General features: G+C 54.6%; 1 protein-coding gene across 1 annotated transcript in view; it reads left to right on the top strand.

Moving 5' to 3' along the window:
• The first annotated feature begins 4186 nt into the window (after positions 1 to 4186).
• The window catches only part of nfkbie (nuclear factor of kappa light polypeptide gene enhancer in B-cells inhibitor, epsilon), a 39951-nt gene continuing 27979 nt past the window's right edge, over positions 4187 to 16158 (top strand). The window contains exons 1-2 of the mRNA XM_052044967.1: positions 4187 to 4334; positions 13992 to 14496. Of these exons, the coding sequence (XP_051900927.1) occupies positions 4187 to 4334; positions 13992 to 14496 (653 nt within the window). The remainder of the gene's footprint in view (positions 4335 to 13991; positions 14497 to 16158) is intronic.

The raw sequence follows: 16158 nt of genomic DNA on the forward strand, positions 1-16158 counted from the left end.
CTACCATCGGGGAGGAGGTACAGGAGCCTGAAGACCCACACTCAACGATTCAGGAACAGCTTCTTCCCCTCCGCCATCAGATTTCTGAACAGTCCATGAACCCATGAACACTACCTCGTTATTCCTCTTTTGCTCTACTTAGTTTTTGTAACTTATAGTAATTTTTATGTCTTGCACTGTACAGTTGCCTCAAAACAACAAATTTCACGTCATATGTCAGTGATAATAAACCTGACTCTGATTCTGTTTCTGACACATAGGCGCCACGACCAAGAAAGCCCACCAGTGCCTCTACTTCCTCCGAAGCCTAAGGATCCAGGACCAGGGTCCAGGATGCCCGGGACCAGGGTCCGGGATGTCCGGGATGCCAGGGTCCGGGATGTTTCAGATCGCGTCCAAGATATCCTGCAGAGGGAGGGAGGGAGAACAGCCAGAGGTCGTGGTACATACTGGCACCAGCAACATAGGTAGGGAAAGGGATGAGGTCCTGAAAAAACTCTAGGGAGTTAGGAAGGAAGTTGAGAAGCAGGACCTCAAATGGAGGTTAAATGTGCGGCTGAGGGATTGGAGTAAGGGGCAGGGATTCAGATTTCTGGATCATTGGGGCCTCTTTTGAGGCAGGTATGACCTGTTCAAAGAGGACGGGTTGCACTTGACTCCCAGGGAAGCCAATATCCTGGCGGGGAGGTTTGCTAAGGCTACTGGGGGCAGTTTAAACTAGAATCGACGGAGGGTGGGATCCGAACTGGAGAGACTGGGGAAGAGGTGTTTGGCTCTCAAATAGAGAAAGCTCGTAGTAGGTACGAGAGGGAGGACAGGCAGGTGATAGAGAAGCGACGTGCTCAGACCGGTTTGACATGTGTCTATTTTAACACAAGGAGTATTGTGAACAAGGCGGATGAGCTTGGATCAGTACTTGGAGCTACGATGTGGTGGCCATTACAGAGACTTGGATGGCTCAGGGACTGGAATGGTTACTTCAAGTGCTGGGTTTTAGATGTTTCAGAAAGGACAGGGAGGGAGGCAAAAGAGGTGGGGGGAGTAGCACTGTTGATCAGAGATAGTGTCGCGGCTGCGGAAAAGGTGGACGTCATGGAGGGACTGTCTACGGAGTCTCTGTGGGTGGAGGTTAGGAACAGGAAGGGGTCAATAACTTTACTGGGGGTTTTTTATAGGCCGCCCAATAGTAACAGGGATATCAAGGAGCAGATAGGGAAGCAGATCCTAGAAAGGTGTGAGAATAACAGGGTTGTTGTGATGGGAGATTTCAATTTCCTAAACATCGATTGGCATCTCCAGACAGTGAGGGGTTTAGATGGGGTGAAGTTTGTTAAGTGTGTTCAGGAAGGATTCTTGACACAATATGTAGATAGGCCTACAAGAGGAGAGGATGCGCTTGATTTGGTATTGGGAAATGAACCTGGTCAGGTGTCACATCTCTCAGCGGATGAGCATTTTGGAGCTAGTGGTCGTAATTCTATCTCCTTTACGATAGCACTGGAGAGAGATAGGAACAGACAGACTAGAAAGGCGTTTACTTGGAGTAAAGGGAATTATGAGGCTCTCAGGCAGGAAATAAGCTTAAATCGGGAACAGATGTTCTCAGGGAAAAGTACGGAAGAAATGTGGCAAATATTCAGGGGATATCTGTGTGGAGTTCTGCATAGGCATGTTCCAATGAGACAGGGGAGTCAAGAGAGGATACAGGAACCGTGGTGTACAAAGGCTATAATGAATCTAGTCAAAAGGAAAAGAAAAGCTTACAAAAGGTTCAGAGAGCTCGGTAATGTTAGAGATCTGGAACAGATCAGGCTAACAGATTAGCCTTACAGATAAGGCTAACAGGAAAGAGTTTAAGAATGAAATTAGGAGAGCCAGGAGGGGGCATGAGAAGACCTTGGCGGGCAGGATTAAGGAAAACTCCAAGGCATTCTACAAGTATGTGAAGAGCAAGAGGATGCGAAAGAATAGGGCCTATCAAGTGCAGCAGTGGGAAAGTGTGTATGGATCCAGAAGAAATAGCGGAGGTACTTAATGAATACTTTACATCAGTATTCACCACGGAAAAAGATCTGGGGGATTGTAGTGAGGACTTGCAGCAGGCTGAAAAGCTTGAGCATGTAGATATTAGGAAAGAGGAGATGCTGAAACTTTTGGAAAGCATCAAGTTGGATAAGTCGCCGGGATCGGATGAGATGTACCCCAGGCTGCTGTGGGAGGCGGGGGAGGAGATTGTGGAGCCTCTGACTATGATCTTTGCATCATCAAAGGAGATGGGAGAGGTTCTGGAAGATTGGAGGGTTGCGGATGTTGTTCCCTTATTCAAGAAAGGGAGTAGAGATAGCCCTGGAAATTATAGACCAGTGAGTCTCACCTCAGTGGTCGGTAAAGTGGAGAAGATCCTGAGAGGCAGGATTTATGAACATTTGGAGAGGTATAATATGATTAGGAACAGTCAGCATGGCTTTGTCAAGGGCAAGTCCTGCCTTACGAGCCTGATTGAATTTTTTGAGGATGTGACTAAACACATCGATGAAGGGAGAGCAGTAGATGTAGTGTATATGGATTTCGGCAAGGCGTTTGATGAGGTACCCCATGCAAGGCTTATTGAGAAAGTAAGGAGGCATGGGATCCAAGGGGACATTGCAGTGTGGATCCAGAACTGGCTGGCCCATAGAATGCAAAGAGTGGTTGTTGAAGGGTCGTATTCTGCATGGATGTCAGTGACCAGTGGTGTACCTCAGGGATCTGTTCTGGGACCCTTACTCTTTGATTTTTATAAACGACCTGGATGAGGAAGTAGAGATATGTGTTAGTAAGTTTGCGGATGACACAGAGGTGTTGTGGATAGTTTGGACGGCTGACAGAGGTTACAGAGGGACATAGATAGGATTCAAAGTTGGGCTGAGAAATGGCAGATGCAGTTCAACCCAGATAAGTGTGAAGTGGTTCATTTTGGTAGGTCAAATATGACGGCAGAGTATAGTATTAATGGTAGGATTCTTGGCAGTGTGGAGGATCAGAGGGATCTTGGGGTCCGAGTCCATAGGACGCTCAAAGCAGCTGCACAGGTTGACTCTGTGGTTAAGAAGGCATATGGTGTATTGTCCTTCATCAATCGGGGAATTGAATTTAGGAGCCGTGAGGTATTGTTGCAGCTATATAGGTCCCTGGTCAGACCCCACTTGGAGTACTGTGCTCAGTTCTGGTCACCTCACTACAGCAAGGATGTGGAAGCCATAGAGAGGGTGCAGAGGAGATTTTCAAGGATGCTGCCTGGGATGCGGAGCATGCCTTATGAAAGCCGGTTGAGGGAACTCTGCCTTTTCTCCTTGGAGCGACGGGGGATGAGGGGGGACCTGATAGAGGTGTATAAGATGATGAGAGGTATTGATCGGGTGGATAGTCAGAGGCTTTTCCCCAGGGCTGAAATGGTGGCCACAAGAGGACATAGGTTTAAGATGCTGGGCAGTAGGTATAGAGGAGATGTCAGGGGTAAGTTTTTTTACTCAGAGAGTGGTGAGTGTGTGGAACGGACTGCCGGCAACGGCGGTGGAGGCGGATACGATAGGGTCTTTCAAGAGACTGTTGGATAGGTACATGGAGCTGAGAAAAATAGAGGGCTATGGGTAAGCCTAGTAATTTCTAAGGCAGGGACATGTTCGGGCTTTGTGGGCCGAAGGGCCTGTTCCTGTGGTGTACTGTTCTACATGCAACAAACAATCTGCTGGAGGAACTCAGCTGGTCGGGCTGCGCCTGTAGATGGGAAAGAATTGTCAAAATGCAGCATCAGGACATCAGTTCTATGTGCGGAGGACATGGTGTGTGAGAGACACACTTCTCCCGCTGGTTCTGAGCACACAGTATACCTCCCATCTGCTGACTGTTCCCCTGAGGGAGAAAGAACTAACCAGTAAACAAGCAGGCAGCTACGCTGGGCTGGGACGCACAGTAAAACCCAAACAGCTGCTCCAGTGAGTGCACATCTGGCGCAGGGGTGAAGGGGCAGATGCCAGCTGCTCTGGTAACCAATGCACACCCCCTGCTCTGCGACTCAGCACCCAGCCCCTGTCCTGGACTCACTCCTTGCGAGGAGACCTCTGGTCTGGTTCGATCGATCGAGAGAGAGAGAGGGTCCCTGGTCACTCGGGGGGAATTCCCTGAACTCTGGGGATTTGGGATGGAGATGGGGGAATGGAGGTCGGGGGAGCAGACCGAGCCCACTCCCACCCCCGAGCTCCCCACGGACACACGATGCCCCAGCTGTCCGTGGGCCTCGTCAAATCCTCCCCTCTCTGGGGAAATCCCAGTCTGTGCCCCAACTCCCAGGCACGGTAGTGTAGCGGTTAGCGTGACGTTATTACAGCGCCAGCAACCCGGGTTCAAATCCGGCCGCTGTCTGTAAGGAGTTTGTACGTTCTCCACCGTGTCTGCGTGGGTTTCCTCCGGGCGCTCCGGTTTCCTCCCACATTCCAAAGACGTACGGGTTAGGAAGTTGCGGGCGTGCTATGTTGGCGCCGGAAGCGTGGCGACACTTGCGGGCTGCCCCCATAAAGCTCTACGCAAAAATGATGCATTTCACTGTGTGTTTCGATATCCATGACTAATAAATAAATATTTTAATGCTTGCTTGTTGGGGATGACCACCCTTCTTTCCCCAGCTGTTGCTGTTTGCCTCCTTGTAGGCCCAGGTGACAGATGCCACAGGAAGCCCCTACTGTGATAACCAGCCGCTGTGTGCGGACTCATCAGCTCAACGTTGCGTGTGGTCACAGTGATATCATTCTAGCTTCAGGCAGTTCATCTCCTCCACAGAAGATGATGTGGTTCTCCTATCCCAACCTGTTAACCCTCTGAGCCTTCGCCAGGTTGGCTTCTGTCTCCGCTCCACAGCAAACACTGCTCAGAGTTCGGCGTTGCTCAACAACGCAGCCTCCTCGGAAAATGCGCATCACCGATCCTGCAACTGTGTACCAGGCTTGCTGTCTTCGCCAATATGCCACAAGGATTGCAACAATTTCAACTCAGAAATCTGAAACGAGTTCAACCAGTTCTACAAATGTTTAATCCCCTGGTCTGACAGGAGCCAGCAACGTCTTTCGTTCAAGTACCAGTTTATTGTCACAGGTATACATACCCAGGGTATAAATGCCAGGAAAATTAGCTTTTGGCAGCAGCAGGACAGTACGTTACAAACATGACATCTTTATTAGGCACACGTACACTGAAACACACAGTGAAATGTTTCTTTTTTTGTGTAGAGCGTTCTGGGGGCAGCCCGCAAGTGTCGCCACGCTTCCAGAGCCAACATAGCATGCTCACAACTTCCTAAACCGTACGTCTTTGGAATGTGGGAGGAAACCAGAGCGCCCGGAGGAAACCCACGCAGACACGGGGAGAACGTACAAACTCCTTACAGACAGTGGTGGGAATTGAACCCGGGTCGCTGGTGCTGTAAAGCATCACGCTAACCGCTACACTGCCAAAATATAAATTACATAAACTGAAATTAAGATAAATTTAAAGTGTGCTTAGCCCACTGCTCTACTCCCTCTGCACTCATGACTGTGTGGCTAAGCACAGCTCAAACGCAATCTATAAATTCGCCAACGACACCACTGTTGTTGGCAGAATCTCAGATGGCGATGAGGAGGCGTACAGGAGTGAGAGAGATCGGCTGGTTGAGTGGTGTCACAACAACCTCACACTCAACGTCAGCAAGACCAAGGAACTGATTGTGGACTTCAGGAAGGGGAAGTCGGGAGAACACACACCAGTCCTCACTGAGGGATCAGCGGTGGAAGGGGTGAGCAGCTTCAAGTTCCTGGGTGTCAACATCTCAGAGGATCCATCCGGGTCCAACACATTGATGCAGTCATGAAGAAGGCATGCCAGCGGCTCTACTTCGTTGGGAGTTTGAGGAGATTTGGTACGTCACCATAGACGCTTACAAATTTCTGCAGATGGATGGTGGAGGGCATTCTGACTGGTTGCATCACAGCCTGGTACGGAGGCTCCAAAGCACAGGATCGCAAGAGGCTGCAGAGGGTCGTAGGCTCAGCCAGCTCCATCACGGGCACAACCCTCCCCACCATCGAGGACGTCTTTAAGAGACGGTGCCTCAAGAAGGCGGCATCCATCATTAAGGACCCTCACCATCCGGGACATGCCCTCTTCTCGTTACCACCCTCGGGGAAGAGGTACAGGAGCCTGAAGATCCACACTCAACGGTTCAGGAACAGCTTCTTCCCCTCCGCCATCAGATTTCTGAATGGTCCGTGAACCCATGAACACCACCTCGTTATTCCATTTTCTCTTTGCAGTATTCATTTTGTATTTTTATAGTAATTTTACGTCTTTGCACTGTACTGCTGCCACAAAACAACAAATTTCACATCATCTAAGTCAGTGATCCTAATTCACTGACAATAAAACAAAACAAGCAACGATATTAGTGCAAGTTGAGGAAAATACAGTGCGAGGTAGTGTCAGGGTTTTTCAGGTGGGTTTGAGAACCTGACGGCAGTGGGGAAGAAGCTGCTGTTGAACCGTGAGGTGTGGGGTCTTCAGGCTCCTGTACCTCCTGCCTGATGGCAGCATCGAGAAGAGGGCACGACCCAGACGGTGGGGGGTTCTTGACGATGGGTGTCGCCTTCCTGAGACGTCGCCTCTTGTGGATGTCCTCGACGGTGGGGAGAGCTGTACCCGTGATGGAACTGGCTGAGTCCCACCACATTCCGTAGCCTCTTGCATTCCTGTGCATTGGAGTTCCCAGACCGGGATGTGATGCAACCAGTCAGAGTGCTTTCCATTGTACACCTGTAGAAGTCTGTCAGTCACAAGATCATGAGACAAGGGAGCAGAAGTAGGCCATTTGGCCCATTGAAGCTGCTCCAAAGCAAAGAAAGGGAAAACGCAAAAAGAAATGAGAAATGGGGGAAAAAGTCTGCTCCATGACAGAAAAAAAACTAAAAAAACTATCCCTTTCTAGACTCAATTTCCGGCCTTATCCCCATATCCCTTGCTACCTTGACTAAGTAGATACCTATCTATCTCCCTCTTAAACGCCTCCAATGATCGGGCCACCACTGCTGTACGTGGCAAAGAATTCCATAAATTCACCACCTTCTGGCTAAAGAAATTTCTCCTCAACTCTATTTTAAACCTGTGCCCTCTAATTCTAAGATTGTGCCCTCTGGTCCTGGACGCACCCACCAAGGAAAACAACTTGACTGCATCTACTCTGTCCAGTCCTTTCAACATTCTAAATGTTTCTATGAGGTCCCCCCTCATTCTTGTGTACTCCAGTGAGTGCAGTCCAAGAGCCGACAAATGCTCATCATATGTAAGCCCTTTCATTCTGGGAATCATCCTCGTAAATCTCTTCTGAACCCTCTCCAACATCAGCACATCCTTCCTAAGATATGGGGCCCAAAACTGCACACAGTATTCCAAATGTCTTCAATGACCTGCCCAATCTCCTTAACCTAAGAAAGTAGAAACGCTGGCATGCCTTCTTTATATAGTCATACGGCTGAGAGGCCCTTCGGCCCATCATGTCCGTGGTAACCATCAACTACCCAGCTACGCCGGTCCCATTTACCAGCACCTAGTTTCGTAGCCTTTGTGATTCAAGTGGGGGCGGCACGGTAGTGTAGTGGTTAGTGCGATGCTATTACAGCGCCAGCGATTGGGGTTCGATTCCCGTCGCTGTCTGTAAGGAGTTTGTACGTTCTCCCGTGTCTGAGTGGGTTTCCTCCCACATTGCAAAGACGTACGGGTAGGTTAATTTGGGTTTAAAATGGGCGGCGCAGACTCATTGGGCCGGAAGGGCCTGTTACCACGCTGTAAATAAAACATAAATTTTAAAAAAGTGCCCCTGCAGATGTTTTTATTAATGGCGTGAGACTCTCTGCCTCTACCACCCCCTCAGGCAGTGTGTTCCAGATTCCAGACCCTCATCCCCACCCCACCCGTCCACGGGTGAAAATATCTTTCCTCAGATCCCCTCTAACCTTTCACATGATGTAGATCCCCTTTCAATAACTTTCCAACTTAGAGGAACGGAGTTGATGACATAATATTGCTCTGTTTCTACTGAGAAATTTTAGTCCCGTCTTTTTTTTTGGAAATTTTTCTGTTTACTTTACATTGGTTATAATTTTCCTTATTGATTTGGGTTCTTTTTTCTCTTTCTTTTTTTAAATTTATATAATAAATCTTTTTCTTTCCATTCTTTTATATTATATTCATTTACTATCGTTAGATCTACAGATATTTTTTCTATCTTATTGTTCTTTATGATTATCTGTGCCATGATCGTTATCCAGATCGCTTTGTATTACATGTACAAACATTGATGCTATATATTAATCTGTATTAATTTGAAAATGAATAAAAAGATTGAGAAAGAAAGATCCCCTCTAACCCCCTTACTCCTCGTTTTAAGCATATGCCCTATGATCGTAGATGTAACAATTTTGGCATCTCCCACACAGACAAATGACCTTCCTCATTGCATCCTGCAATGTGAGATCTCCGGGAATGGGTTACAGGCTGGGATCAAATCCAGGGGTTGTGAATCTATATATAGAATAACAGATCCCCGGGAGTGGGTTACAGGCTGGGATCTGATCCAGGGGTTCAGTGGGTTTATATATAGAATAACAGATCCCCGGGAGTGGGTTACAGGCTGGGATCTAATCCAGGGGTTCAGTGGGTTTATATATAGAATAACAGATCCCTGGGAGTGGGTTACAGGCTGGGATCTAATCCAGGGGTTTGGGGGGTTTATATATAGAATAACAGATCCCCGGGAGTGGGTTACAGGCTGGGATCTGATCCAGGGGTTCAGTGGGTTTATATATAGAGTAACAGATCCTCAGGTATGAGTTACAGGCTGGGATATAATCCAGGGGTTATATAGAATAACAGATCCCTGGGAGTGGGTTACAGGCTGGGATCTGATCCAGGGGTTCAGGGGGTTTATATATAGAATAACAGATCTCCGGAAGTGAGTTACAGACTGGGATCTAATGCAGGGGATCGGTGGGGTTTATATATAGAATAACAGATCCCCGGAAGTGAGTTACAGACTGGGATCTAATACAGCAATTCAGTGGGTTTATATATAGAATAACAGATCCCCGGGAGTGGGTTACAGGCTAGGATCTATGCCCACAAGTATTCAACATTTCTACCCTGGGAGACTGTCTACCCTGTCTCTGCCTCTCATAATTTTATAAACCTCTATCAGGTCTCCCCTCAGCCTCTGCCGCTCCACAGAAAACAACCCACATTTGTCCAACCTCTCCTTATAGCTCATGCCATCTAATCCATGCACCATCCTGGTAAACATCGCACTGTTGGACAAACTTTGGGTTGTTTTCTTCAGAAGCTGAGGGGAGACCTGATAGAAGTTTATAAAATTATGAGAGGCATAGACGGGGTAGACAGTCTTCGCAGCGTAGAAATGTCCTATACCAGAGGACACGTACTTAAGGTGAGAGGGGGAAAGTTCAAAGGAGATGTGCGGAGCAAGTTTTTCTTACACAGACAGTGGTGGGTGCCTGGAACAGGCTGCCAGGGGTGGCGGTGGGAGCAGATACAATGGTGGCATTCAAGAGGCTTTCAGAGAAACACATGAACATGCATGTCATGGAGGGATAGGGATCATTTGTCTAGCATCGTGCTCAGCGCAGATATTGTGGGCCAAAGGGCCTGTTCCTGTGCTGTACTCTTCTATGTTCTAACAAACAGCGTACAATATATACTTCAAAGTCATTTACTTTCCAGGACAGTGAAGAAAGACTAGGAGATTGCAGTTTGTCACTCCAGATTCCAGCATCTGCGGTCTCTTCAAAGACCCCTCCCAACCCTGGTCGTTCTCTCTTCTCCCCACTCCCATCGGGCAGAAGATACAAAATCCTGAAAGTATGTACCGCCAGGCTCAAGGACAGCTTCTATCCCGCTGAGATCAGACTCCTGAACAATGAAGAACTCATCTCCCAATCGACCTCGTCGTGGCCCTTGCACCTTATTTGTCTACCTGCACTGCAGTTTCTCTGTAACTGTAGCACTATATTCCAGTCCTGATGAAAGGTCTCGACCCAAAATGTTGACTAATTATTTCCCTCTGTAGATGCTGGCTGACCTGCTGAGTTCTTCCAGCATTTTTTTTTAGAGTGTTGCTCCAGATTCCAGCATCCGAGGAATCTCTTGTGACACTATATTCTGCATTCTGCTTTCCTTTTGTATTACCTCCATGTACTTCTGCATGGGATGACGTATCTGGATGGCATGCGTGACAAATGCTTTTCACTGTATCTCGGTACATGTGACGGCAATAAACCAGTGACTTCTGTGTCTCCTGCATCCCGAGACAATTTTCTACACCCAGCCTGGGACCTTCTCCCCTTGCTGGCGTGCGGTGACCAGAAGTGGTTGAGGTACCCCGGCTGTCACCACAACCTTCCGCCTCCACAGATGCTGCCTGAGCCCCTCCCAGCAGTTTGGTGGAGGAGGGTGGTGGTGGTTTGTTTTGTTTTAGCTCTGCCGGGGAGCCAGGCATGACTTGACGGGCGGAATGGCCTCCTTCTGATCCCACTCCCAAACCTCCAACCCCACCACTCACCACAACCCCACCTTCTACCATCCCCCTCACACCCAGCTCCCCCAACCCACCCCAGCACCCACCTCCCCCAACCCACCCCCGCACCCACCTCCCCCAACCCACCCTTCGCACCTCCCCGCCCATTTCCCCCAACCCACCCCTCGCACCCACCTCCCCCAACCCCCCGCCGCACCAACCTCCGCAACACCCCCTCCGCACCCACCTCCCCCAACACCCCCTCTGCAACCACCTCACCAACCCACCTCCACACCCACCTCCCCAACCCCCCCTCACCCACCTCCCCAAACCCACCCCCCGCACCTACCTCCCCAACACCTCCTCCGCAACCACCTCACCAAACCATCCCCGCACCTACCACCCCCAATCCCCTCCGCACCCACCTCACCAACCCACCCCTGCACCCACCTCCGCAACACCCCCTCCGCACCCACCTCATCAACCCACCTCTGCACCCACTTCCCCAACCCCCTCCGCAACCACCTCCCCCAACCCCCCTCCACACCCACCTCCGCAACACCCCCTCCGCACCCACCTCCCCAACCCAGCCCTGCACCCACCTCCCCCAACACCCCCTCCGCAATCACCTCCCCCAACACCCCCTCCGCACCCACCTCCCCCAACACCCCCTCCGCACCCACCTCACCAACCCATGTCTGCACCCACCTCCCCAAAGCCCCCACACAGACCACCCCCAACCCTCCTCCGAAACCACCTCACCAACCCATCTCCGCACCCCTCCCCCAACCCACCCCTGCACCCACCTCCCCCAACACCCCCTCCGCACCCACCTCCCCCAACACCCCCTCCGCACCCACCTCCCCCAACACCCCCTCCGCACCCACCTCACCAACACCCCCTCCGCACCCACCTCACCAACCCCCCCTCCGCACCCACCTCCGCAACACCTCCTCCGCACCCACCTCCCTAACCCACCTCTGCACCCACCTCCCCAAAGCCCCCACCTCCCCAAAGCCCCCACACCCACCTCCCCAACTCACCTCCGCACCCACCTCCACCCCCCTCCGCACCCACCTCCCCAGCCCCCTCCGCAACCACCCCACCAACCCACCCCTGCACCCACTTCCCCCAACACCCCCTCCGCACCCACCTCCCCCAACCCACCCCTGCACCCACCTCCCCCAACACCCCCTCCGCACCCACCTCCCCCAACCCACCCCTGCACCCACCTCCCCCAACCCACCTCTGCACCCACCTCCCCCAACCCACCTCTGCACCCACCTCCCCCAACACCCCCTCCGCACCCACCTCCCCCAACCACCCTCCACACCCACCTCCGCAACACCCCCTCCGCACCCACCTCCCCAACCCACCTCCCCCAACCCACCTCTGCACCCACCTCCCCCAACCCACCTCTGCACCCACCTCCCCCAACACCCCCTCCGCACCCACCTCCCCCAACCCACCTCTGCACCCACCTCCCCCAACACCCCCTCCGCAACCATCTCCCCCAACCACCCTCCGCACCCACCTCCCCCAACCCACCCCTGCACCCACCTCCGCAAAGCCCCCACACCCACCTCCCCAACTCACCTCCGCACCCACCTCCACCCCCCTCCGCACCCACCTCCCCAGCCCCCTCCGCACCCACCTCACCAAACCACCTCCGCACCCGCTCCGCAACCACCTCCCCCAACACCCCCTCTGCAACCACCTCACCAACCCACCCCTGCACCCACCTCCGCAACACCCCCTCCGCACCCACCTCCCCCAACACCCCCTCTACAACCACCTCACCAACCCCCTTCCGCACCCACCTCCCCAACCCACCCCTGCACCCACCTCCCCCAACCCACCTCTGCACCCACCTCCCCAACCCCCCCTCCGCAACCACCTCACCAACCCCCCCTCCGCAACCACCTCCGCAACACCTCCTCCGCACCCACCTCCCCAACCCACCTCTGCACCCACCTCCCCAAAGCCCCCACACCCACCTCCCCAAAGCCCCCACACCCACCTCCCCAACTCACCTCCGCACCCACCTCCACCCCCCTCCGCACCCACCTCCCCAGCCCCCTCCGCACCCACCTCCCCAACCCACCTCTGCACCCACCTCCCCCAACACCCCCTCCGCAACCATCTCCCCCAACCACCCTCCACACCCACCTCCCCCAACCCACCCCTGCACCCACCTCCGCAACACCCCCTCTGCACCCACCTCCCCCAACACCCCCTCCGCACCCACCTCCCCCAACCCACCTCTGCACCCACCTCCCCCAACACCCCTTCCGCAACCATCTCCCCCAACCACCCTCCACACCCACCTCCCCCAACCCACCCCTGCACCCACCTCCACAACACCCCCTCCGCAACCACCTCACCAACCCCCCCTCCGCAACCACCTCCGCAACACCTCCTCCGCACCCACCTCCCCAACCCACCTCTGCACCCACCTCCCCAAAGCCCCCACACCCACCTCCCCAAAGCCCCCACACCCACCTCCCCAACTCACCTCCGCACCCACCTCCACCCCCCTCCGCACCCACCTCCCCAGCCCCCTCCGCACCCACCTCCCCAACCCACCTCTGCACCCACCTCCCCCAACACCCCCTCCGCAACCATCTCCCCCAACCACCCTCCACACCCACCTCCCCCAACCCACCCCTGCACCCACCTCCGCAACACCCCCTCTGCACCCACCTCCCCCAACACCCCCTCCGCACCCACCTCCCCCAACCCACCTCTGCACCCACCTCCCCCAACACCCCTTCCGCAACCATCTCCCCCAACCACCCTCCACACCCACCTCCCCCAACCCACCCCTGCACCCACCTCCGCAACACCCCCTCCGCACCCACCTCCCCCAACACCCCCTCTACAACCACCTCACCAACCCCCCTCCGCACCCACCTCCCCAACTCACCCCTGCACCCACCTCCCCCAACACCCCCTCTACACCCACCTCCCCCAACACCCCCTCTGCACCCACCTCCCCCAACACCCCCTCTACACCCACCTCCGCAACACCCCCTCTGCACCCACCTCCCCCAACACCCCCTCCGCACCCACCTCCCCCAACACCCCCTCCGCACCCACCTCCCCCAACACCCCCTCCGCAACCACCTCACCAACACCCCTCGGCACCCACCTACCACCCCACCCCACCCCGCACCCCGCACGCACCTACCCCCCCCACCCCCAGCACCCACCTCCCCATACCTGCACCCCCTCCCCCACCCCCTCTCCTTCCCCTCCCACTCACTCTCCCCTCCCCACCCCACCCCCCCCCCCCAGCACCCACCTCCCCATACCTGCACCCCCTCCCCCACCCCCTCTCCTTCCCCTCCCACTCACTCTCCCCTCCCCACCCCACCCCACCCCACCCCCCCCACCCATGCAGCCTGCACTGGCGTGACCGCAGCAGGACGCCTTAAAGGGGAGGGACGCCTGCACCTCGCCTTTAAGGAGCTGGCGGGGAGCCAGCGAGGGGGAGGCTTTGCTGAGGGGAAGTTCCAGCGAGCGAGGTTTGATGTGAGGTCGGACGGCTGTCAGCCGAATGCAGAGAGCCCCGTCTCCCCGGCACGGTGGTTCCCGGCATCGGAGCGCCGGCGCCCGGCCATGGATCGGGCTGCAGGCGGCGGCGGCGGCACGGAGGCCGGCGGGCCGGGCCTAACCAAGCCCCGGGCCTGGGAGCTGGGCCCCGCCGGCGGCAGCACCGGCGAGGAGCGCTGCGAGTCGGCCTTCGACTCGGCCTACGGCTCCGGCCTGCTGGACAGCTTCAGCTCCCGCTGCTCCGTGGCCGAGGGCTGCGGCAGGGTGGTGGAGGAGGAGGAGGAGGAGGAGGAGGTGGTGGTGGTCGAGGAGGTTTTTGACCCCTGGAGCTACTTGAGCGAGGAGGGAGACACGTAAGTGCCTGTAGTACCCGGGAGGGGGGGGGGGGGGTAGAGGGGGGAGGGGGAGAGGGAGGGGGGGAGGGGGGAGAGGAGGGATAGGGATATGGGGGGGAGGAGGAGGGATGGGCGGGAGGGGGGAGGAGGAGGGATGGGCGGGAGGGGGGAGGAGGAGGGGGGATGGGGGGGAGGAGGAGGGGGGATGGGCGGGAGGGAGGGGGGGAATGGGGGGGAGGAGGGGGGATGGAGGGATGGGGAGGGGGGAGGAATAGATGGGGGGAGGGATAGAGAGGGATAGGGAGGGATGGGAGGGGCAGAGTAGAGGGGGAGGAGGAAAGAGGGGGAGGGAGGGGATGGAGGGAGGAGGAGAGTGGGGGAGGAGAGGGAGGGGATGGAGGGGGAGGAGAAGAGAGAGCGGGGGAGGGGGGATGGAGGAGGGAGGAGAAGAGTGAGTGTGGGGGGAAGGAGGGGATGGAGGGGTAGAGTGAGGGGAGGGGGATGGGGGAGTGGGGGAGGAGAGAGGGAGGTAAGGGGAGGATGGTGGAGGATGGGGCTGGGTGGGGGGGAGAGGGAGAAGGATGTGGAGAGAGGGACGGAGAAAAGGGGAGGGGGGATGGTGGGGGAGAGAGGGTGTTGTGGGGGGAGAGAAAGGGGAACTGGAGAGGGGAGAGTGCAAGGTGTCAGGAGAGAGGGGCGATAGAGAGCGTATTGGAGGAGGGATGGGGTTAGATGGAGAAGAAATGTGGGAGGGAGGGAGGGGGGGGAATGGGTGAGAGAGGCTGGGATTGTTCCCACTGGAGCGTAGGAGGTTGAGGGGTGACTGTACAGGGGTTTATAAAATCATGAGGGGCATGGATAGAGTAGACAGTCACAACCTTTTTCCAAGTGTTCAGGAGTTTAAAACAGAGAACATTGATTTAATGTGAGAGGGGAAAGATTTAAAGGAAATCTGAGGGACAAACTTTTCACACAGAGGTAGGTAGGTGTATGGAATGAGCTGCCAGAGGTGGTGGTGTAATTTGTGTTCTGTGTGCTGTCTGTACCTACGTGCCTGTGATGCTGCTGCAAGCAAGGTTTTCATTGTACCTGTACCTCACTGTACTTGTGCATATCTCAATATACTCGTCCCGGCTTGGTCAGGACAGGTACAACCACAGTGTTTCAAAAAGTATTTGGACGGGTACGTGGATGGGAAAGCAAATGCAAGGAAGTGGGATTAGCGTGGAAAGGCATCTCGGTCAGCATAGAGGAGTGGGGCTGAAGGGCCTATTTCCGTTCTGTACGACTGTGTGACGTTGACAGTGAACCTTGCCCACAGGACAGCAGGCAGACACCTGCTGCTCCTCTTTGACGTGTAGCTGTGGGCTCTTCTCTGTCCTCCCAGGACAGCAGCTGGGAGCTTTGGTTTAAGGTGAGATTTCTTTATTAGTCACGGGTACATCAAAACACACAGTGAAATTCATCTTTTGCGTAGAGTGTTCTGGGGGCAGCCCGCAAGTGTCGCCATGCTTCTGGCGCCAACATAGCATGCCCACAACTTCCTAACCCGTACGTCTTTGGAATGTGGGAGGAAACCGGAGGACCCGGAGGAAACCCACGCAGACACGGGGAGAACGTACAAACTCCTCACAGACAGTGGCAGGAATTGAACCCGGGTCGCCGACGCTGTAATAGTGT

This window comes from Pristis pectinata, chromosome 38 (assembly GCF_009764475.1).
Source record: "Pristis pectinata isolate sPriPec2 chromosome 38, sPriPec2.1.pri, whole genome shotgun sequence".
NCBI classification, from domain to species: Eukaryota; Metazoa; Chordata; class Chondrichthyes; order Rhinopristiformes; family Pristidae; genus Pristis; species Pristis pectinata.